Here is a 21,907-nt window from a genome sequence, read left to right on the forward strand (position 1 = left end):
TAAATCCAAGTTTTAGCAGATGAAGCATGGTGAAGGCGACGTCTCCAAAAAAAATAATATGAACCGTGGTGAGTGAAGGTTTCAGTTTAACATGAACTGGACTTATTTACGAAAGGCTGCATCATTCAGCCTTTGCTGTTGTTATTCGGTCCCTGTGCTGTTGCCTCATCTTTTTTCCTCACGTCTTTGAATCCCAGACCCCACGCAAATAGAAACATGCCTCCGGAAAAAGCGGTAGCAATGTACATGGTCTTCTGAAAGCCAATAGCCCACGCCTGTACCACGTTGGCAAGGTCCTCGGCAGGCACCTGGCTCCTGTACAAGGTTGCTCCAGCCGCAAGGACAGCCCTTGGCTTGACATTGGGAGCATTGATTTCAATCTGGTTCACTACCGTATTGTCGAAAACGGTGTTTGCAATACTGATGACCACGGCAGATGAAAGACCCTGAGCAAAAACGAGAATTGTCAAGGCAATGGCCACCTGCGCTGGCGGCAAAACGGTTTGGATGGCGATAAGGGCCTGTTTTTGCAAGTTAGCACATCCATTGCACATGAGTGGTGGGCCATAACGACGAGTGGCTACCATTTGCAACCCCAACCCTCTGCCAGAGCCGTACAAGACTTGATATCCGATCCATTCCCCCGTCTTCGTAGATGGGGACCACGTAGACATAAGACCTGTTCCGACTGTTGATAATACAGCAGCGAACACTGCCCATGGCAGGTAGTAGCCGAGCTTCGATACTGTACAGGCGTCTGTGTTAGCCAACCTAGGTTTCTCTCAATAGGTCTCCAAGGAGGTGAATGCATCATTATCATACCCATCATTCCAGATAAAACAGTAAATAAGATTGAGCCAACAATGCTAGGCAGCATGTGAATACCACTTTCCATTGGGCTATCCCCCAAAATGCTTTGGAAGAAGATCGGGATGAAGTAAGTCGAGATGTAGGTTGCCCCGAACAAGCAAACATTCATCATTGATCCGCATGCAACGACCCTATTCAGGAGCATCGAGAGCGGCATCAGAGCATTCTCTCCGGCACGATACTCCCATCCCATGAAAAGGAGTGTTGCTGCACCGAACCCACAGAACAGCCCAATCACAATGGCACTACTCCAGGAATATTCAGAACCTCCATAGTGCAACGCCAAAAGAAGCTGTACAACGGCGCCTACTAAAATACCTGATCCCACAACATCGAACTTTTGAAGGATTTTGCGGTCCGTAAGTACTGCGGTGAATTTGGGCTTTGCCATTTGCTCAGGAAGATAAACCAGAGCTAGCAAGATGCAGGCAAGGCCCCCAATAGGAAGATTGATCCAGAAACCTGTACACGCTCATAGTCAGCAAGTTGTTATCAATGAGAAGAAGTAGTTTGAAGAACGTACACCAACGCCAAGTACTATACTGCGTCAACGAGCCGCCGATTAGTGGACCTGCAATCAGCCCAACCTGTGATATGGCAAGCATAACTCCCATCACTGCAGGCCTCTGCTGTGCAGAAACCATTCCATAGATTATTATCATAGAACCATTAAACAAACCAGAAGCTCCAACACCAGATACTACCCTACCGGCAATGAACATGGGTGATGAGGTTGCGAGTCCGCAGATGAGAGAGCCAACTTCAAATATGATGAGAAAGATGATGTAGGTCCACTTAATTATGTTAACTGTGTGCTATGGGTGTTGACAAAGTCATTTTACCTTATTACTAAAATATGTGAAGAATTTGCCTGTCAAGGGCTGTAACGCCGACCTAAGAGACATGAATATCACGCACAGAAACCTCGACCAGAAGGAGGCTCGGCGGATCGCTTACACTGCTAGCTGGAACGAGCTAACGTACCAGCCAATGTCTTTGAGAGAACGAAACTCGTCGGTGATAGTAGGGATTGCCTATAGATCAAACTCAGTCAAGGTGTAGCCTGACAGTAGCGTAGATACGTACAGTTGAAAGTATTGAGCTATCGAGATTAATCAGAACAGCACTGAGATTCAAGGCAGCCATGGCAAATATTAGCCTATAGCCTGTGACGTATTTCGGGCCATTGCCCGTCTCTTCTGTGGTTTCTTGCCCTTTTTCGGGAGCTGCAGGAGAACCATCTTCCGAAGATTGCAAGTTATGTTCGCTGACAATGACATTGTTATTCTCATCAAGAGACTTTCGTGATTCTAACATCTTGCAAGTTTTGGCGCTCTTGTCCAGCTTCATTCAAAAAATCAACAAGAACAACAAGAGTTAAGCGAGATCCAACCAGGTCGTTTACTACAACCGGGAGGGGTCGTTAGTGGGGAAATAGACAAGCACGAGCAGCTCCGTGTGAAGTGACATTTAAGCTATCGGGCGTTTTAAACTTCAGAATTTCCGGATCACACGGTGCGGAAACCGTTCTCCGGCTGGCGGCTCGGAAGTAAGATATAAGCTTCGGTTCGACTCAGTGGGCTGCTGTTTCCTTGATTCTCAGCTAATCAATGTTACATGCTACCATTAGTGCAATGATTGCATCCTGGGTTGCTGGGCAGAGTTCACGCCTTTTGTTTTAGAACAAAGCGAAAACCTAGAATCCCACTTCCCTCTTCTAGAATTTTGATGGCATGTGCAAATCACGAGTCTCCCACCCTCTCTGCTTCTCTGTCAGCGAATTACGTGCTTCAACAACATCTCCAAGGGATCCCCGCCGCATGTAATTGGTTAGCACATTGATATTGCCGCTGATCAGAAGTTTCTTGATTCATCGGATCAGTAGACTGCGGTTAATTCCGGAATTTGGCATTCACAGCTCTGGGAACCATGCATGGCAAAATTCAACCTCCTCGTATGTCACCAAGTAGCATGACTTGCGGCAAACGAGCTTAAACATGAGACCAAGAAGAGATTAATGCCAAATTATGTATGTCAGCTGCATAGAGGTATAATTAGGGATCGGTAGCTTATCTTGTGCAAACTCGTGGAATTACTACGGCGCATGCCCTGTGACGCAAAGCCGCCTGCACAAGGTTGTAGATCTAATAACGGGATCTAGCAAGATCTAGAAATGTAATTGCCCATTATTGTAGCAACGGCCCTTGAGCCAGACCTCTTATCAACATGCAATATTCAACCAAACAGTAAACAAGCCAATGGCTGCTTGTAACAAACGCATGTGCTACCCTGCGGCCGAGGATGCTTCTGTCGGCACCTGACACCTGCTCTGCTGAAAGTTTTCGCTATGAATCGCCATGAGCGTCGAACAGCCCGCAGGATTTAACCTTCAGGTTTTCCCATGTTCACGGAATCCTTCTAAATCCATGGCCATAAGCCTCGCTCCTGCAGTATTTAGAGTTCACTTGATTTAGTTGCTGAATCTTTTAAACTTCAAAACCACGAGCCACTTGTAACCCTACTTGGATTTGACAGGGTTTCACTGTATACTGCTTCTGTTCTACAAGCTCCAAGTGATCGATAACATCTTTACTACTGGAAATTTGTTTCCGGGAGCTATATACTTTCACATTAAGTGTTCACATAAACACCTGTCACTTTTCCCATACAAAGGTTCTCAAAACTCACTAGTAACCACTCTGTGTTTATCAATAGTGGCTGGTGACAGGACAATCGTTGAGTAAGTGTGGATTTCACATGGTATAGACCCCCTACGGCCAAACAGCAAACACACCATAACTATAGATGTTCTAATAATGTGTAAAAAGGTAGTAGGACCAGTGGTCCGAAGTAAGTAAGAGAAATACTGTCTCCCTGGCTGTTACGTGCGGAAGGAAGGTTGCTGGTACCCCCGTGGTGGGCGATTAGCTGGGAGGCCGGCGGGGCGGTCACTTTAGTCCTTATTTCGACTATTGCAACAAGAAGATGCAGACACATTTACAACAGTTGCAAATATCACGAAAATTGAAGAAGCTTGATAGAGTACCTAGGTTATCGAGTGGCTCGCCGTTTTATGAAGTGTGCGAGGCTACGTATGATTGGTGTATCCAGCTATCCGTATCAAGTTGCAACAGATAGAGCTCTGCAACGATTTCTATGTCCAAGCTGCGCACGAAGCAGACCCAGTTCTTCTCTAAAGGCAGCAGCAGCGCTTTCCATGGTCTTGTTGATTTCCTTATGCTCACCCCAAAAAACACATCTATCAATTCCACTCCCTGATAGAATAGCATCGAGTGTTGGCTCCGTCACATCTGAGTTCTGTTGACGGCCACGAGGTTGGTATTGTTTTGCAGCTTCTGGACCACCGCCCGGTCCAACGCTGATGTAATGCTTTTCTGGAATACCAAGCTGCATTCCAAGGGTGTTAAGCTTGTGTGTCACGACCTGCATGAGAACTAAAATTTTGAGATCATCGTCTCCGTCAAGGATGACATCTTCTACGCGCAGATCATATAAAAGATCTGACATGTTTGCACCGCTTTTGAGGCCAGAGTAGACGTCCGCAAAGATCTGGCGAAAAGCCTGAAATATCTTGGTGTAGCAAGATAGCAGCAGTAGCTTCGTTGGCCCGTCAAGGGCCAATTCGCTTACGTCGGGATCTGCTCGGCCTGGTAATGGCTTTGATGATTGATATCGTGAATTGGTGACCATGCTTCGTAATGTCTCACTATATTGCAAAATACTCCTTAGTGTTGTTGTTGTTGGTCGTATAGTAGCAGATGTGTCCGTAGATGGCTTTGATGCTTCAGTTGGATGAGCTCGCCGATTTTGTAAAGGAGGTGATGGGACAAGCTCGAAAAGACAGGATGTGAGACCGGCCACATCGCGTGCTAACGTGCCATCCAAAGGCATTTCAGGCTGGAAGTCTTCTTCAGACGGGTTTTCATTTACTGTGTCATGGCCTTTCTGAGATAAATCAGAGTTGTCTGATACAGACCCAAGTGATTCACTTGAGTTGCTTGGCTCCACGCTGTTGGGATTGATGGAAGATGTGCCATCAGAGCTCCAAGTCATCCATTCCGTTGGCATATCAGATGCGAAAAAGTTCATTAGCTCCACATCATGAGAAATGACTCCTGATAAAGGTGGGCTTGCCAGACCCGACGTTGTCTACAACGTGTTAGTGCTGGAATGGATAGCACACAGCCAGCAATAGCTGTTTTGATATTTTGCACAAAGATGTACACATACCATTGTGGGATTAATTCGATCAAGTTCCGCATTGGTATCTTCCCATGAGCTTCGCCTCTCACAGGAGCCTTGCCAAAGTGTCGGTGGGAGATACGATATCCCCTGCGGGTCAACCAGGTGTAATGAAGCTGAACCTAGCCTTCCTGCCCGTGATCTGGGGGGTCTGCCAACTCGACGAGAATGATTCTTTCTGCATTGAACGCCTTTCCGACTGCATCTTTCGCACGTTGCATCCGTCCCTGTGCTAGGCCATTCGCACCGCAGCTTCTGAGCCCGACACCTCTCGCAAGCCAAACTGTTGGTACGCTTCGAAGCATCGTTGACAGACATGGCGGGAAGTTTTGGCTTTTTTTTGTATGTTGGCGGATATCAATAAACACTTAACAGCATCCGATAGCTTCAAAGCGACATGAAGATGTGCATCAAGAGCTATAAACCTGCACTAGTGAGAAACAAAATGAGGAAGGCAGATGTAGACTCTTTGGGACGGATGCTAGGACTGAATTAAACGGAAGTATCCGCTATGATCAGATCTAAATGGAGGTACCCGTGCAAGCCGCGGTGTGTCCAATTCCACATGGCCCTACCAGCTAGAAATACTCTCGGTCTCGCGTGTCAGCGCGTCGCATCTACTACAGCCTGACTCATGATAAGGTTAAGCGATCATTAATCCAGTAAATAGGGCCAGCATCAACTGCAGATGATGAACCTTAATCACCGTGCAATGAGGGGTTGTAGATATGGCACTGGCAGCTGAGGGGCAGGTTTACCAGACCAAGGTGTGACAGCGAGGAAAAGCTTCTGGTCCCTTGGATAGCTTTCTGCATCTGTCTACTGTATTTTGAAGATCACGCGCCTCTAATCCACAACACAGAGCAGTCTTCAAAGGGAAAGATATAAAACACGCATGCTATATACCATGGATAGCCTTCTGAAAATTTGCTGATATCGCAATACGTCCAGAGATAACTCGCTTGGATCGTTACTGGTTACCGAGGGCAAGGGACTCATGATAAATCTTCCATTCTAGCAGGGAACATTGGACACCGCCCGAACGGCAATCCAGGATCTACTTTCAAAGGCAAGGAAAGACAGGGAGCGACCCTAGCTTGCGCAGTTCAACTTTGGAAAGGTGAAGCTATGTGGGCAACTGGAAGTGGGATTCCCAGTGCACGACTTCCCTTTCAGCTTTCACTTAGAAACTTGTACGAATGTGAGGTAAGTCACACTTGGAATCCATGGTACTGATGAAATATGCTTTACAGTGTACCCCTCATTACTGTTTGACTATCACAGTACGCAACATTGACTTGGGCCCACCGTGCAAAAGGCGGACTCGGCTTTGAACAATAGACCTTTAGCTTTTTAATCATTTACAGCTTCTTAAGTATGCAATGGAATGCCTGCTTTACGTTTAGGACCTTGAACGTCACTCGATGTTACTAGCAACTACGTAGTAGCAGAACAAAAGCTGGCAAGCCTAAACTTAGTTTTGCGACTGACTCGCATTGCACTATGCGTGGGCAAATTATCAACCAAATTCTCCACAATATAAGTATCCGGCTGCAGCTTTCTATGTAGCAGTTATCCGTTGTAAAGCAAACAAGGCGACAGCTCGTACCATGTCATTGCTGAAAACGCCGCTTTCGCCCCAAATGCTAGCGAGGCGTTTCGCTACTGTAGCATTCTATTTATTTGCGGCTAAATGTACTGAGCTCAACAATAATCTCCCTATATTGACTTTTGGCGCTGCATCAATTGAAGCACATCATCTTTTACTCCAAGAAGTTTAAACCCAGAGTAGCCAGCCAGTTTGTTGCTTGCGCTTTGATTTGGCCTAACATTCCGATCCCGTAAACCAACCAGATCTTCCACTGAGCAAGAGTTTCTGGGAACTCGGCTTCTTCTGAAAAAGCACTGCCCAGATACTGACATCCTCCAGCTTCTCCCCCAAACATTCGATTCGTGAAAACAGCAAGGCCAGTATCTCGGCCGAATGGCATCTGAACTTGGACGTACTGATGCTCCAGTTCAAAACGCCAGTGTCCCCCGTCAGCGGACCAAAATTCCACAACGTGGCCGGTTGACCTCCCGGCAACTGAAGCCCGTACCCCGCGTCCATTTTTAGTTGCTAAGACCTGTACCCTGTCCCCGTTCTGCGGCTGATACGTTGAGTTAGCTGCTTTTGTAGAGACAAGCCTTTTCCCGTTTTTAAACAGAATGGCTGTGCAATGAGTTGTTCTACCGCCAACTCTTGATGTGGGCTCCCAGTAGAAGAATGAGTATGGTCCGGCGGTTCCGCGGATGATTTGAAAACCCCAGATAATTTTGAACCAGTTATCTATGGCCCACAGATGCATATGTCCGCCTTTTCCGGAGTACGACGTCACTCCACCCCGACGTCCCTTGATTGTTATTTTACCCTCAACCTGGGCCGCGGGGATGGTGCCATGCATGTGTAGCCCTGGCGCCACCTGTGTTAAGGTTTCCGGAGACGCGTGTAAATTCCCGTCGGGAAAATGCCCCGGCGCCGAGCTCAAGAGATGGAATCTCCCGTGGAGCTTGGGCGTGCTTACCACAATGGTGGCTTCAGCTCCAATGCTTGTATCTCGCGGAACACGAAACTCGAAGGAGTGGCTATTGGAAGTCCAGGTGCTGGCAATGTAATCCCCGCAGTCGTAAATTGAGGATTGATCAACAAAAGCTAACTCTTGAAACTTGGTCCCGTCTTCCATAAGGGCATAGAACTCAACGTGCAAGTTGCCCTGTCCGAAGAATGCATAGGAAGCATCTCTGCCGAGCGAAAGAAAAATGCCGCTGGACCCGTCGTCGGATACACTGTCAAAAACCCACTGTTCCCAAGACGTCGAGTTGATGCCAGACAATTTGCCAATGGTAGGATGCTCATCGTGTCTTCGAGGACCAAAGTGGATGTCTCCTGTCACCGTTTCATAGGATGTTATTCGGTGTTCCTTGCATTCTTTCTTCCAAATGGCTGGGTCTTCTTTATCTTTGAATGTCGATTTGCTGCTGGCAGAGTCTGATCGATAGTTTTGGATCAAGGGTTGTTGCAACTGTTGGGCGGAGTTCGAAGCCAGGGTTATGGCAGCCTGCATAGGGACAAGCCCCCAAAACATCAAACGATAAATCATCTCGATGTTTCAACAGCTCTGTACGATGCAATCGACTGACTCACTCCGAACTCAAACCACCCAGGTACTAGTAGGCGACGGGAGGTATAGCCAAGTCGAGAATCAAACGGTACTGGATGGGAAAGAAATGCTTGTCACGCTAAAATGGCCCTTGGCGTGTGAGCACAATATATGCATGAACGTAGCAAAGGGGCTTCAGCAGATGGGGCCGACCGTCAACTTTAACCAACGGGTTCTTTACCGAAGTCTGGCAACTCAAGGGTTTCGGCCCACAGGCAATGCTCCGATTCCGAGCAATCCGGCAGTTCTGAGTTGTCAAGCTGCCCGGCCTTCTGTGTGGCGCGCGCTTCAGTCAACGCCGTCAAAGGTTGGCCAGAGGCTCACAATGACTGCTCGAGTAGTCGGTCAATTCTGCCACGTCGGACGTTTGTTTGGAAAACCTTTTGAGCCCGAATGTAACTTCAATTTACAAGCTGCAGATAAACTACGGGTGCAGCGCCCTGGGTTCGCTCCTTATTACTGGAAAGGTTGTAGGCATAAGTGAAAGCCTGATTGCTGGGTAATAAGTGATTTCAAGCTGCCAATAATTAAGACCTAAGCCAAAGTTTCGAATTATGGGTTCGATTATCACTCCGACTCTAGCAGCATTGCCTGAAAGACAGCATGCCGTCATTCAGGCGGCAAGCCCGCTAGGAAAACTCATTGTTGTTACCGATCGTCATGTGCCCAAGCTTGCGCCCGATGAGGTTTTGGTTCATGTGCAAGCCGTTGCCGCAAACCCCTCGGATTGGAAAATGACTAGTCAATTTCCTTGTCCTGGGGCGGGATGCGGCATGGACTTTTGCGGAGTTGTGGTTGCAGTCGGGGACGGAGTTGCCCCATCATCGGGCATTCAAAGCGGCGATGTCGTAGCAGGAGCCGTTCACGGAGCTAACCCGGCCGACCCTGAGGCCGGCTCTTTTGCGGAGTACACCTGTGCAATTGCGGATCTCCTGTGGAAAGTACCACCAACATGGTCCTTTACTGACGCGGCTGCAGTTGGGGGATGCTGTGTGGCCACTGTAGGCTTGGCGCTATTTGCTGGAGACGCTCTTGGTCTTCAGTTTCGACTCAATCAGTTCACCAGTGGCTCCAAGCCTCCACTAATTCTTGTTCATGGTGGAAGCACCGCTTCGGGAACCATGGCTATTCAACTGGCAAATTTGTAAGTGAATTCCTTCATGCTTAAACAACAAATGTAATATAGTCGCTTACGTCTAACTGATTCCCTAGGTGTGGATTTCGAGTCATCGCAACATGCTCACCTCGCAATGCCACTATGGTGTTATCATACGGGGCGGAACACACCTTTGATTACAATAGCCCTTCCTGCGCATCCGACATACGCTCCTATACCAGTAACTCGCTTCACTATATATTAGACACTATTGTTGATCCAAAGTCTATTGTAATTGCCGATAAAGCAATGGGTCGTTCTGGTGGCCGCTATGCTGGGCTTGAAGCTTTGCCACAGGATGTTCTTGATGGCAGCGGTAGTACTCGCAAAGTCATCAAGTGGACGTATGTGATGGGAACAAGTATGATCGGACGAGAAGAAGGTCTCACAGGGCCATACTACAGCAAGCCTCGCCCCGAAAGGCGCGCCTTCGGCAAATGGTGGTTTCGAACGGTCGTTCAAGAACTCATGGATAAGGGCTTACTTCGACCGCATCCGGTGAAATTAATGGATGGAGGATTGGATCGAGTTCCTGAAGGCGTCAGTATGCTACAGAAAAAGCTTGTCAGTGGCGAGAAGTTGGTGTATAATTTAGCATGACATAAGAGAAGGACTCATGCACCTTGCGCCCACGAGAAACATGTGTAGGAATACCAAACCAGCACTGGTTATCAATAAAGTCATAAATTTACGCGTGGCAATGCCCTAAATTATTTTCAAAAAACTGGACTATCGGCATGGCCGACTTATCCCTAGCTGTTTATCGAGAAATGCAAACGTTTCTGTAGCTAAAGAATTCCAAGCTCCAACTTTGCCTGTAAGGGCACCTTCACCCACATTCTCAGGTATCCATACTTGTTTCTTCCCCTCCGGTACGCCAGCGAGCTCGTCCATAATGCGTTGCGTGCTTGCATCGGGAGTCTGATAAATTGCTTTAGACGCGCCTGTGACCAATACGGGGCATCGTATTTGCGAGAGAATTGTGGAAGCTCTGTTCTCTTCATCTTCATCTTGATCTCCGCCCTTCAGGATCTCATCTTCAGGTCGCCACCGCAGCGAATATCTCTTGAATTCTCGAACGACATCTGCAGGCCTGCGTTTCCCCATCACATGCATAGTTGTGGTGAATTCCCACTTAGTGGGAAAATCCATTGACATATGGGAGTTGCATGACCAGTCGAAAAAGTCATCGGAAATCCAACCGCTGAGCCACATTCGTACGTACCACCTGGGAAGCCTAGTCATGGCAAGTTCCCACATGTCGTAGAGAGGATCTGCGGAGATGCATGCTGCGACACGCATGGGCTCAGCAGCTGCCGTACGAAGAGCAATATAACCGCCCATGGAGATGCCCGCTACACATACGCGGTCCAGATCCAGGTTAGCATCAGGCCGTTCCTTTGCTAGAACCCAGATGCCGTCAAGAACGCAAGACAAAACCTTCTCGTAGTCTGGCCTCATCGGCTCGCCAGAACGTTTAAGCGTGAGGCCTTGGCCTGGGCCGTCGAAGTTGAGGACGGCATAGCCCAGCTCTGGCCCAAGGGTACCGTAAACAAAATACAACTCTTCCATAGTAGAGTCGGCGCCGCCACAGTTGATAAGAAGTGGGGTTTTTTGACCATTCCTCAATCTCTTTGACTCCGGCGGTAAGAAAAGTCGGGCTGGAATGATGATATTACCGAACTGGAAATTCATGCTGAGAACTTTGCCCTCCATGAACTCAGTAGCCTTTTCGAAATGCTCGGCACTGAGCTCCCCACACTTTACAATGCGTCGATCATGTGTTGGAAGCATGTATGGAGCGGCTCTGTAGTAGTTTGCAGCTCTCAAATAAGCCGCCTTAGCCAAAGGCGTGAGTCCTTGGCGGCTGGCATTGGTAGCGGCATGACTGGCTCGGTTTGCCTGCTTCCACCATGCACGATACCAGCTTTCAGGATCATGTTTCTTGATTTCGCCGACGGCCTCTAGGAATTCGGCAACATCACAACCGCCAGCGGCCGCCGTTCCCAAAATTCGAGTAAGCTCAAAATTGTAGAAGGGCGATGAAAAAAAGTGATGCATTGTGGCTTTGAACGGCTGTTCGTTGAAGTTGAGTGAGTTTCGAAGACCTGCCATTAGCAAAGGTCTGGACAAAGTAAGCGACTAACGTGGTGCCTTGAGCGGTGTGTTGTGGATTGCGGCATACCCGTGCAGACGGTGCGCACCCAAAAGTAATCTAGCACATAACTCAAGCAAATCAGTACAAAGTTTTACGTTTTTCGGCTAGTTACATGCAGAACCGGCTGCAACCTCCATGCTAGGCCGGAGACTTGTTGGATGGTCCTTTTCGGGATGAACTTCGGGGTGCTAGTTCGGAGATTGATGCAAATTCGGATATTCAAAAGGTTAGACCTTGCGCCGACACCAATAGCTTCTTCATGACTCAGAAGGGGTAAAGGGAGTTCTGTAAACGGTAACATTGAAGATATTGGACATTGAATTTGCACGCAGCCATCTCCTACTGCCTTTACCATATGTTGCGCAAGTAGTAAGCAAGCCATCCACTCTATTCCACGGCTTTTCTGTCCGTAGTAGCAACAATACTCTGCGGTGTTCGTCCCAACAGATACTCAAGCGACCATAAAGTATCACAACTGTCTCTTTGTAACCTTCAGAGGCAAGGCAGTATGGCGGTAGCTTTCATCCATGTGGCACCATTAATCACTTCATCCGCGTTGTCAGTACTGCCAGCCCTCTACGTTGGATCATAAAACATAGTTTGCTGATAATGATTGCATCTCAAGCCTCATGGGTTCATATGCTCAAGGTGTTGCTTTCCACAGCTTCCAGAATCCGAAACTGGCGCCGAAGGCACGCCGTGAAGCCTTTCTTCACTGGGTCGAAATCTTCGCGGGTTTTGCATGGTCCATGGCTCTGGTCTTCTTGTTCAACATTACCTTCATCTGTCTTAATTTGTATCTCGGACCTCCTTCTAACTTGCAGTATGAGGGCGCATCCCGTTGGTTGTGGGCAGGAGCTTTGGTCTGTGGTATGGGCCATCCTCGTCCACGTGAGGTTACTGCCGCCTTGATGCGGATTAGTCGAGGGGGTGACAAGTCTCATAGTGCTGAGCAAGTAGATTTTTTCTTGCGAGGATACCGTCGGGTTAACTTGGAACATCTATTCATCACTGATGGACCCAGCTGGATATTCACTGTAGCTGCAGTGAGTAAGAACCTAGGGGTTTGTTGGGAGTGTCATATGCAGAAGGCCTCACTCACGCTCGGTGCTATCGCCCTGATCCTCTTTTGTTATGTCAGTTTGAGAGGATTGCTGCGATCAAAGTCTCAGCAGTCAAGGGCTACAGTTAAGCTCACTTAGTGTTTTCTAATGTTTGAATTCTTGAACCAAATAAGACAACCTGCATCCAATTCAACCCGTGGAAGTACCAACGTCTCAGTTTCCATTCAAGATAAGTATTTAAAGGGTAAATTCTACATTTGCTTCTCTTCAAAGCTATGCACTCTTTACTCCCTGTTATCCATCTCGTAAAGTGTATCTTACTCGTACCTGAGGCAGGACCCATAAGGCTTGAAACTTGCTGTTCTTTTCCCAGTCGAGGTTATTCTCATCAACAAGCTGCCACTCATGCTCCCAAGCGAGGCGTGCAAGCAACAATCTCAGCTCATTGTAAGCTAGGTTGATCCCCAGGCATACGCGTGGGCCCAGTGAAAATGGTTGCGATGCTTCTTTCAGGTCGTTACAAAATAACCGATCATAATATTTGTGAGAAGAAGGTAACCATCTCTCTGGATGGAACGTTTCAGGCTCAAAGAAATAATCATGGCGGCGTGTGATACTCCAACCACTAGTAGACACGACAACCTGTGTGATCCACCCAACCAGTTAAACACAACTCTGGTGCAAGCAATACTTGAAACATGGTGAATAATGAACAATACTTGGACTTACTCCTTTTGGAACGTAGCAACCGTCAACTTCAGCACCAGGGCTCTCTCGAGGCAAACCGAAAGTGATAGGGGGCATTATTCTCATCGTTTCCTCGATACATGCTGTAAGATATGGCAACTGTTGAACTGCAGTGCTGCTCATTTCGCTGGTATCAGCAAACCTTTCGCGCAATTCTCGACGAAGCCGTTTCAATTTTTCGGGGCTTCTGGCAAGATAGTAAGATACGGCAACTGCTGTCACCGCTGTCGTATCAAAACCTGCAGCGATCAAGACGCCTGCTTGATTACCAAGCCAGGACTCGGATGCTACTTGTGAAAAGTTATCAGGTTTCTCTTTCATCAGAAAACTAAAGAGATCTCTCCTATGCTCATCAGCTGAGCGAGACAGTCGTTTCCGTGTCATCGTCGTTTGGTGCTTGAAAAAGCGAATGAATTGGCCAATGGAGCTCCATGGAACAACGAACGGAAGAACCAGCCAGAGTATCGGAAGACGCGGTGCAACCTGAATGATACTCATAAAGTATATTGCACCGTGTATTGTTCCAATCCAAGGATGTGTTTTACCTATCAAATGGACAATAATAAGTATGGCGTCTCTAGGCTGCGTGCAGTCTTTCAATCGGATGGCAAGAACATACCTGTTCCAAGTGCTCCAAACGGTTCACCTAAAGCGAGTTCTCCGATTGTATCGAACACAAAGGCTTGCATAATCTATTGGAAAATGTTAGCCTCAAGTTTGACGCATGCCTGATTTGATTCTCGCCTGGTTTAAGGAGATTCCCTGTTTTTCGAAGCCGCCGCGGAGCTCGATTTGTTTAACCATAATATCCAAGTTGGTCTTCAGTGTAATTTCTTGAGCTTGGAGCTCCTTAGAACTGAAGCCATATGACATGAGCCTTTTTGTTTCTCTGTGCTTCAGTGGATCTCTCTCCATTACTATAGTACTGTAGCCGCCAGGTCCATCATAGAAAGATGACTTGAGAAAAGTCTGTCCTGTTTTTGCATGATGTCCATAAATATCTGCAGGTATCTCATCAGCATCGCACCATGTTTCTAGGGGGCACAATATCTGACCACGCAAGCTTTGCTCTGTATTAAAACTGAGTTCATTTGGTGCCACACGAACCACATCTCCTGCGTAAAGAAGTTAAGAAAACAGAATTTGGTATACATTTATATTCTTATGTGTACTAACCATAGGTTTGATGAAGTTGGTGTATACGATCGTGATACCTTCCTGTGAGCCTTGAATAATAGGCGTTACAGAACGAACATGTATTCTGTAAAGCAACACTTACCAGTTGTAAACATGGGGGATCTCAGAAATGGCAGCAAGTTTTGGACCAGGGAAACGGGCCAATGGGTGAAAGTATGCGAGATACACAGGTCTGATAATACTGTATACCAAAGTCTATCCGATTGTGTCAGAACTCTTTGGCAGCTAATCCCTAGCCATGGAAGATGCACATATGTTCTACGAGGACGTCTGGATTGGAGTTTGACTTACAACTACGGCCACAGCCTTCAGCGCTACGCCGTAATCGCAAAACTGCACAATGATAGCCATGGGATCTTTCTATAGCGATAAATTGAACTAAATGCGTCTTTCATAAAACCGCGTGAAGAATTATTACCAGCTTGAGGCGTTTGCTCTACGAGAGAACGGTGTGGGATTCAGGGTCGAGTATGAGAAGCAGCTGGTCCAGTATGACTACGGACTCCAACTAAAGAGCGTGCTAATCACACGGAAATGACTCAACGTAACTTGAGAGCTGATCTATGGTAATTTCCAAAGTCCTGTCGGTGAATTTTAATTTTGATGCTTTCCCGAGTCGGGTCTTCGGAGGTTTAATGAGACTAAGATCGTGTATACCGACTCCGTTCGGATGAATCAGAATCAAGTGGGTCAGGGATGCTGTGGCCCAAAAGTACAACCGGCACCGAAAACACTGCGGAGTTCGAATTGCAACGCTGCTCAAAGGAAGGCAATTTGTTACGTTGTATGAATTATTCTACGAAGACTGCCTACATTGGATCAACTTCTACTTACACTACTACGCTCTGTACTAGCTACACCTTGAGTTGTCTGTTCCTTTATATCCAAGCCTTACATTGAAGATTCAACTTCAACGATCAGACGAACCATAATGCCACACTTTACAGAGAGCACCAAGTCTCAATCTCAAGATGAGATTGGCTTCGCAATGCAAGAGCCTATCGCCATAGTGGGCTCTGCATGTCGCTTCCCAGGCGGCGCGTCAAGTCCATCGAAACTGTGGGATTTGTTAAGACAGCCACGAGATGTCCTCTGCAAGATACCCCAAGATCGATTTAACCCAGAAGGTTTCTACCACAGTGATGGTACACATCATGGTACCAGCAATGTTACGGAGTCGTACCTTCTCCAAGAGGACCCTCGTGTTTTTGATCTGGATTTTTCAACATCAAGCCAGTTGAGGCCCATGCTACAGATCCACAACACCGGATTTTACTCGAAACTGTTTATGAGGCTCTTGAATCAGCTGGCTTACCCATGGAAAGAATTTCTGGCACTCAAACCGCTGTTTATGTTGGTCAAATGTGGAGCGACTATAATGATCACCTTCAACGGGACATCGATAGCCTACCTACCTATGCCGGCGTAGGAACAGCACGAAGCATTCTGTCAAATCGCATATCGCATTTTTTCGACTGGCACGGCCCTTCGGCTACTATAGATACAGCATGCTCTTCGAGTTTAGTGGCAGTCTACAATGCACTTATGACACTCCGGAATGGAGATGCTCCGATTGCTGTTGTTGCTGGAGCCAACATCATCCTCACACCCGAACCATACATTGGGGAAAGCAAACTGAAAATGCTTTCACACGACAGCCGATCACGTATGTGGGATGAAGATGCTAAAGGGTATGCACGTGGTGACGGCGTGGCAGCCTTGATATTGAAGCCTCTATCTGCGGCCATAGCTGATGGTGACCGTATCGAGAGCGTAATCCGTGAATGCCTTGTCAACCAAGACGGTCGTACATCTGAGGGCATTACCGTGCCCAGCTCAGAAGCGCAAGCGGAGTTGATTCAAAGGACTTATGCAAAAGCGGGGTTGGATGCTACTAATCCAAAACATCGCTGCCAGTATTTCGAAGCTCATGGTACAGGTACTGGAGCCGGCGACCCCAGAGTCAGTATACCCATATGAAAGCTAATTTACCAGGTCATATGGGCTAATAAGATAAACAGGAGGCTAGAGCTATTGCAACAGCTTTCTTTGGTTCCAGTCATCGTAGCAAAGACCCTACAGACAAACTGTTTGTCGGCTCAATCAAAACCATTATCGGACATACAGAAGGCACGGCGGGCATTGCTGGCATCATGAAAGCTTCGCTTGCTCTCCAACATGGCGAAATACCACCAAATCTACTCTTCAACCAACTAAGCCCTGCAGTTGCCCCGTTCTATGACAGCCTCGAGATACCTACCACCGTCCAGAAATGGCCCTATCTGCCTTCAGGCGTTCCTCGGCGTGCAAGCATAAACAGTTTTGGTTTTGGAGGAACTAATGCTCACGTCATATTGGAGAGTTATGATCAAGAGGAGGCTGGGAACAAAATCTCGAACGGCGACTCCAATCTTCGTGATGTTTGGCTATCGCCATTCATACTGTCCGCCTCCTCGGAAAAGTCAATGAGGGCTTTGATCCAGCGATACATCTCATATCTTGAGGAGAAACCTAACACGAACATTCGAGATCTATTATTCACATTGAATCGCCGATCAGTATTGCCATACCGGGTTTCTTTCCCTGCGCAATCCGTCAGTGATCTGGTGGCCAAGCTGGTTGAGTGGCTCAAAAAAGCAAAGGCCAGCCCAAACGCACAGCTTAGTACCCGCTACTCTGGAGGATCAGGTTCAAACATCTTGGGTGTCTTCACTGGCCAAGGAGCCCAGTGGGCCAGCATGGGGAAAGGTCTTCTTTCGGCTTTTCCCCAAATCCGCGCTACTTTGGATGATTTGGACCGTTCCCTGGCAACTTTACCACACAATGATCGACCACAGTGGTCTATTACAAGTGAACTTGAAGCCGACCGAAGCATATCACGCATCGATAGTGCTGCTTTCTCACAACCCTTGTGTACTGCTTTACAGATTGTTTTAGTCGATCTTCTGCGGTCAGCGGGTATTCGGTTCAAAGCTGTTGTTGGGCATTCCTCTGGAGAGATAGCTGCTGCATACGCTGCCGGCTTCATCACAGCTAGCCATGCAATAAGAATAGCTTACTACCGCGGAAAAGCTACTGAGTCCGCTGGTGCCAATAGGTCGCAGAAAGGGGCAATGATGGCTATCGGCACGAGTTTGGAAGATGCGGAAGAGCTCTGCAATGTCGATACTCTAGAAGGGCGTATTTGGATCGCAGCGGTCAACTCACCATCAAGTATCACTCTCTCAGGAGATGCTGACGCAATAGAGGAAGCGCGCTTGATCCTCGAAGACGAGGGAAAGTTTGCAAAAATCCTCAAGGTTGACAAGGCTTATCACTCAGATCATATGCTACCCTGCGTGGAACCATACCTGCAAGCTATGATTAACTGCGATATCAGACATGGGCAGCATGGCGATGGCACTTGCACCTGGTATTCTAGCGTGCATGCTGACACCAAAATAGAGCCATTTAACCGTGAGCTTAGAGGAGAGTATTGGTGTGACAATATGGCGCGCCCTGTCCTTTTTTCCAACGCTGTTCGAAATGCGTGGGAGAAACAGGGCCCTTTCGACGCCGTTGTTGAAGTTGGAGCACACCCAGCCCTTAGAGGGCCCTTCTTGCAAATATTGCAAGAATCGGAAACAAGTATCCCCTCCGTTCTGTACAGCGGCTTGTTGTCACGAAACCGCGATGATATTGAATCTTTCGCCCAAGGAATTGGAGCTTTGTGGCAGAGTCTCAGTTCAGGATCTGTCGATATTGATAGGCTTAACCGAAAGATTGCACCTAATCAGCCATCTCCACGGCTCTTGAAAGACCTTCCATCTTATACCTGGGATCACGATCGAATCTATTGGCACGAATCTCGGCTTTCCCGTGCTTATCGCACTCGAAAATCTCGACCTCATCCTTTACTTGGAACACTCACCTCAGATGGAGTTGAAAAAGAGATAAGATGGAGAAATATTCTGAGATTATCCGAAGTGCCCTGGGTCAAGGGCCATACCTTACAAGGGCAGGTTGTCTTCCCGGCTGCTGGTTACATTGTCACCGCAATGGAGGCAGCACTGGCTCTCTCAGGTGATCGACTTCCTCAATTGCTTTCAGTCAACAGTGTCGTCATTCATCGAGCACTCACGATTGAAGAAGGCATTGATGTTGAGACATTGGTCTCTCTTTCCGATATTTGCAACGAGAATATTGATGTTGCCAGCGCTGAGTTCCGATATTATGCATTACTGCGTCAGGATGCTACGAATCTCACTCTCCTTGCCTCGGCTTCTGTCGAATTAAGTTTGAGTCCTTCTACAGAATCGGAACTAGAAACCTCCGAAGCCTTGCTCTTTAGAACGGAGAGTGATCAACCTAATCTGCTTGCAGTTGATACAAGCGATTTCTACGACTTTTTGGACGAGGTTGGCTATGGATATACGGGTCCTTTTCAAGCCCTTAACTCCATGCAGCGCAAATTAGATTATGGCACTGGGAAAATCGAGATTTACGAAGAAGATTGGGATAACACAATGGTACTAATGCATCCTGCTTTCCTTGATGCATCATTCCAAGCCATTTTCTTGGCCATGGGCTGGCCTAGGGATGCTGGGTTGGTTGAGGTTTTTGTGCCGACAGAGTTTCAAAGCATCAAAGTTGATGTACCGAAGTGGAGAATAGCAACGTCTCAAGCTACCACTCAAATGATGTTCGACTCCAGACTCCGCCAACTGCCAGAGTCTATCACAGGAGATGTCGACGTCTTCTCCACCATAGACAATGATACAACTTTGATACAGGTGGAAAATATCAAGGTAGTTCCCTTTTCTCCGGAAAGCACGGCGTCAAATCGGCAATTATATGCCAAGACTGTGTACTGGCCAGTCACCATCGATGGTCTTGAGGCATCAGGGGGTCGACTTCCTACCGACCAAGAGCTTGAAATGGCATGGGACCTAGAACGTGTTGCAATCTACTTCTTACGCACCATCGAAGACGAGTTTCCGGGCTCAAACTCTCGCAGTGGCATCGCACTCCATCATCAATACTTCTTTGATTTCAGCCACAGTATTCTATCTCGAGTTTCGGGGGGTACAATGCCATATGCCAAAAAGGAGTGGTTAAATGACACATGGGATGATGTCGCAGATATCTTCCAGAGGTATGTACTTCGTTTTACTTCTTACACTTGAAAGATATTGACGCACTCAACTTCTTGGAAGGTATCCTGAAAGTCTTGATCTTCAACTCATGAAGAAAGTTGGCGTAAACATGGCAGCTGCCATTAGGGGGGAAGTCAACATGGTAGAGGTTCTGTTCAAAGATGACTTCATGGACAGATTCTACGCCGGAGCTCTCGGACTCGACCTTACAATGGACTGGCTTGGACGTATTGCCATTCAATTGTCCCGTCGGTATCCTCATATGAAGATCCTTGAGTTGGGTGCTGGCACAGGCGGCGCTACTAAAAGTGTCTTTTAGCATATCGGTAACCAGTACTCGTCTTATACCTTCACCGATATCTCAGCTGGCTTCTTCACAACAGCTATGAATACTTTCAAATCTCCAAAGATGATTTTTAAGGTTCTGGATGCGGAAAAAGATGTTGTGGAACAAGGATTTCATGAAGGTTCTTACGACTTGATTGTTGCTTCCAATGTCCTCCATGCAACAGCCAGACTCGATGACACTCTTCGAAACGCACGAAGACTTCTAAAGCCCGGTGGTTATCTTCTAATAGCTGAGGTAACTTGCGCTGATGTGGTGCGAGTGCGCTTCCCTTTCTCGGCTCTGCCGGGCTGGTGGCGTGGGCACGACGACGGACGACCACTCACTGCAACTATCAATACTACAGAATGGCATCAACGACTTTGCCGAGCAGGGTTCTCTGGCATTGATACGGTTACCCCCGAGTTCGAGCCTCTAGCTTGGCCCTCTTTGATTATACTATCTCAAGCTGTCGATGATAGAATATCGTTCTTACGCCAGCCTCTGTACCATCAACCACCCACACTAGATGCCTCGCCTGACAAGGGCAATGGAAACATACAGCATCAGCTTGTGCTAGTTGGAGGGCAGACTATGCAGTCTTGTAGTCTTTTAGGGCAAGTCAGCCGCATTCTTGCCCCCTGGTTTGCAGGTGCAAGCATAAACAGGGTCCGCTCTCTAGCAGACTTAAACGGCTCCGATATCATTGGGCCAACATCTACAGTCATCAACTTTTCTGACTTGGATAACCCTGCTCTGGAAAATCTCACTGAGGAGTCCTTCGCCGGTCTCAAAAAGCTTGTCGAGCGACCGCATTGCCTTTTGTGGATCACCAGCGGTTGTCGGGAGCGCTCTCCGACAATGAACATGAGTGTCGGCTTGGGCCGTGTACTCATTCACGAGATTCCTGGGTTACGGTTGCAATTTCTTGACGTGGACGCCCCTTATAGCGCCGGAACGCCTCGCTTGATCGCCGAAACATTTCTTCGATGGAGAGCACTTGCACAGTATGAATCTGATGAAGGTGAATCTTCTCCCTTGTTGTGGGGAATTGAACACGAACTTGTACTGGAGAAAGATGTTCTCAAGGCACCTCGTATCACGTACGACACTGATATGAACTTGAGATACAACGCATCGCGAAAGCTGATAACCCATCCAACGGATCTCAAAACCACCCCTGTCTATCTACGGCGCTTTGAATCAGTATGGAAGTTTGAGAGGTCTCCAGTGCACTCCAATCCAGCTGATAATTTGAGTTCATTTGACATCATGTCTTCTTCCGCTGTGCCATGCTATGGCGGATTTTACGTCGCACTTGGCATGCAGCCTGACACCGATTGTCCACAGATCACGCTGTCTACTATCAATGGTTCTAGGCTTTTGAAAAGTGAGGTGGCAGCCAGCGCTCGTTTCGGCATCGGCGGGGAAAATTGGAAAGCGCTTCTATCAGCTCTCATTCTGGATCTCCAGGCCCTAAGCATCCTCGATACTATTTCCAACGGCACCACGCTCCTACTCCATGAACCGAGCAGTGTCCTTGTTGAATCAATTCTTTCAAAGGTCAAAGACAGAAATATTAAGGTCGCATACTCTACAACTGCAACTCGGATTGATTCTTCAGCTTTGATTTCGAAAGCTTTATTGGTCGCGATTGGACCACATTCTCCAACTCGTTTGATTAAATCTCAACTACCACCATATCGATGTTGTCGTAGACTGCCGTCAAACGCATGAGCCTAAGTTACCGTTATCTCTTGTAAATTCACTCCCAAGAAGATGCTCGAAACTA

The 21,907-nt window shown here is 47.6% G+C and overlaps 9 protein-coding genes across 9 annotated transcripts; 4 read left to right on the forward strand and 5 right to left on the reverse strand.

Annotated features, from left to right (window-relative positions):
• Window positions 1–125: 125 nt before the first annotated feature.
• On the reverse strand, window positions 126–2,220 carry CTRU02_207135 (MFS multidrug transporter; the record flags this gene model as incomplete). Its single annotated transcript, XM_070204840.1, has 7 exons — window positions 126–521; window positions 585–745; window positions 823–1,332; window positions 1,394–1,664; window positions 1,713–1,764; window positions 1,828–1,904; window positions 1,957–2,220. The coding sequence occupies 7 exons, from the start codon at window positions 2,218–2,220 to the stop codon at window positions 126–128; spliced, it is 1,731 nt and encodes a 576-aa protein (XP_070061373.1).
• A 1,770-nt stretch (window positions 2,221–3,990) lies between these two features.
• CTRU02_207136 (uncharacterized protein) lies at window positions 3,991–5,124 on the reverse strand (the record flags this gene model as incomplete). Its single annotated transcript, XM_036719482.1, has 2 exons — window positions 3,991–5,040; window positions 5,122–5,124. 2 exons carry the CDS (start codon window positions 5,122–5,124, stop codon window positions 3,991–3,993), a joined length of 1,053 nt encoding a protein of 350 aa, XP_036589189.1.
• Window positions 5,125–6,896: 1,772 nt separating this feature from the next.
• CTRU02_207137 (uncharacterized protein) lies at window positions 6,897–8,237 on the reverse strand (the record flags this gene model as incomplete). Its single annotated transcript, XM_036719481.1, has 1 exon — window positions 6,897–8,237. One exon carries the CDS (start codon window positions 8,235–8,237, stop codon window positions 6,897–6,899), a length of 1,341 nt encoding a protein of 446 aa, XP_036589188.1.
• A 650-nt stretch (window positions 8,238–8,887) lies between these two features.
• On the forward strand, window positions 8,888–10,089 carry CTRU02_207138 (uncharacterized protein; the record flags this gene model as incomplete). The annotated part of the gene is made up of 2 exons (XM_036719480.1): window positions 8,888–9,477; window positions 9,546–10,089. 2 exons carry the CDS (start codon window positions 8,888–8,890, stop codon window positions 10,087–10,089), a joined length of 1,134 nt encoding a protein of 377 aa, XP_036589187.1.
• Window positions 10,090–10,218: 129 nt separating this feature from the next.
• On the reverse strand, window positions 10,219–11,604 carry CTRU02_207139 (alpha beta hydrolase; the record flags this gene model as incomplete). Its single annotated transcript, XM_036719479.1, has 1 exon — window positions 10,219–11,604. The coding sequence occupies one exon, from the start codon at window positions 11,602–11,604 to the stop codon at window positions 10,219–10,221; it is 1,386 nt and encodes a 461-aa protein (XP_036589186.1).
• Window positions 11,605–13,005: 1,401 nt separating this feature from the next.
• Window positions 13,006–14,637, reverse strand: CTRU02_207140 (cytochrome P40 monooxygenase; the record flags this gene model as incomplete). Its single annotated transcript, XM_036719478.1, has 5 exons — window positions 13,006–13,353; window positions 13,441–14,003; window positions 14,078–14,150; window positions 14,203–14,436; window positions 14,635–14,637. The coding sequence occupies 5 exons, from the start codon at window positions 14,635–14,637 to the stop codon at window positions 13,006–13,008; spliced, it is 1,221 nt and encodes a 406-aa protein (XP_036589185.1).
• A 949-nt stretch (window positions 14,638–15,586) lies between these two features.
• Window positions 15,587–16,084, forward strand: CTRU02_207141 (lovastatin nonaketide synthase; the record flags this gene model as incomplete). The annotated part of the gene is made up of 1 exon (XM_036719477.1): window positions 15,587–16,084. One exon carries the CDS (start codon window positions 15,587–15,589, stop codon window positions 16,082–16,084), a length of 498 nt encoding a protein of 165 aa, XP_036589184.1.
• Window positions 16,085–16,200: 116 nt separating this feature from the next.
• On the forward strand, window positions 16,201–20,109 carry CTRU02_207142 (hybrid nrps pks; the record flags this gene model as incomplete). The annotated part of the gene is made up of 3 exons (XM_036719476.1): window positions 16,201–16,617; window positions 16,677–19,789; window positions 19,851–20,109. The coding sequence occupies 3 exons, from the start codon at window positions 16,201–16,203 to the stop codon at window positions 20,107–20,109; spliced, it is 3,789 nt and encodes a 1,262-aa protein (XP_036589183.1).
• A 90-nt stretch (window positions 20,110–20,199) lies between these two features.
• Window positions 20,200–21,852, forward strand: CTRU02_207143 (polyketide synthase/peptide synthetase; the record flags this gene model as incomplete). The annotated part of the gene is made up of 1 exon (XM_036719475.1): window positions 20,200–21,852. The coding sequence occupies one exon, from the start codon at window positions 20,200–20,202 to the stop codon at window positions 21,850–21,852; it is 1,653 nt and encodes a 550-aa protein (XP_036589182.1).
• Between the last annotated feature and the right edge of the window lie 55 nt (window positions 21,853–21,907).

This window comes from Colletotrichum truncatum, assembly GCF_014235925.2.
Source record: "Colletotrichum truncatum strain CMES1059 chromosome Unknown Contig_0004, whole genome shotgun sequence".
Lineage (NCBI taxonomy): Eukaryota > Fungi > Ascomycota > Sordariomycetes > Glomerellales > Glomerellaceae > Colletotrichum > Colletotrichum truncatum.